At 14.5% G+C, this 1,064-nt stretch overlaps 1 protein-coding gene across 1 annotated transcript, besides 3 other annotated features; it reads left to right on the plus strand. All coding sequences in view use genetic code 6, as the record gives it.

Annotated features, from left to right (window-relative positions):
* Window positions 1-152: 152 nt before the first annotated feature.
* Window positions 153-221: a microsatellite.
* Window positions 164-228: a microsatellite.
* Window positions 229-276: 48 nt separating this feature from the next.
* IMG5_180340 (small ubiquitin-related modifier i, putative) lies at window positions 277-697 on the plus strand (the record flags this gene model as incomplete). Its single annotated transcript, XM_004027551.1, has 4 exons — window positions 277-342; window positions 391-471; window positions 518-586; window positions 638-697. 4 exons carry the CDS (start codon window positions 277-279, stop codon window positions 695-697), a joined length of 276 nt encoding a protein of 91 aa, XP_004027600.1.
* A 23-nt stretch (window positions 698-720) lies between these two features.
* Window positions 721-759: a microsatellite.
* The last annotated feature ends 305 nt before the right edge of the window (window positions 760-1,064 follow it).

The following is a 1,064-nucleotide window of genomic DNA, read 5'->3' on the forward strand; positions in this document are numbered from 1 at the left end:
TTTAAAATAAATCTAGTTTTAGTAATCTAGAATTATAAAGAAAATCAAAAAAAAAAAAATACTCTTTTCTTCTTTTTTTTTTTATTAGCAAATATTTTAGAAATTAAAAAAATTATTTTCCTTTTAAATAAATAAATATTCAATTAATTATAATTATTAAAACAAATATAAAATTATAATTAAAATAAAACAATAAATTATTATTAAAAAAATAAAATAAAAAATTATACAAATAAAAGGAAAAATAATAAAAAGATATATATATATATAATTAAAATGGCTGATAACAATAATTAGGCATAACTAAACAGCGAATATTTAAATCTTAAAGTCAAATCATAAGTAAATATTTATTTTTTATAAAAAAAAGATTATTTTTTTTAAAAAAAGGATGGAGAAGAAATATTTTTCAAAATTAAAAAAACCACATAATTTAAAAAACTAATGGATGCATATTGCTAAAGAGTCCAAGTATTAAATATATCATTATTGCAATATCTTTTTAATATAATTATAGGTTAATTTAAATAATGTGAGATTCTTGTTTGATGGAGACAGAATTTTAGAATCACATACACCAGCAGATGTATTTATTAAAATTATTATTATACTTTTTTTATATTTTATAAAAATATAGCTTAAAATGGAAAATAATGATGAAATAGATGTCGTTATTGAACAAACAGGAGGAATATGATGGAAATTGATCGATTTTATATTTTTTATGTTTATTTTTAATATTTTATTTTTTTTTTAATAAAAATAAGTATAATTATTAATATATATTATTTATATTTAGTTATAGATTTTTTTTTTTTTCTAAAGAAAAATTAAAAAAATTATTTAGTATTTTAATAATAAAATTTATTTCTTATTGATGATTAATATTTAAAAATGTAAAATTAAATTTATTATATTGTTTTAGTCTTGGATTTTTAATATTTTATATAAAATATAATGCGGTTTTTCTTATCTTTGTTAATAATCAGAAAATAGGGCGATGCATTTTAGTATATTTTATCATAAACATTTCTATTTTATTTCCATATTTAATTTTATTCTTA

This window comes from Ichthyophthirius multifiliis (assembly GCF_000220395.1).
Source record: "Ichthyophthirius multifiliis unplaced genomic scaffold scaff_1120509251316, whole genome shotgun sequence".
NCBI lineage: Eukaryota > Ciliophora > Oligohymenophorea > Hymenostomatida > Ichthyophthirius > Ichthyophthirius multifiliis.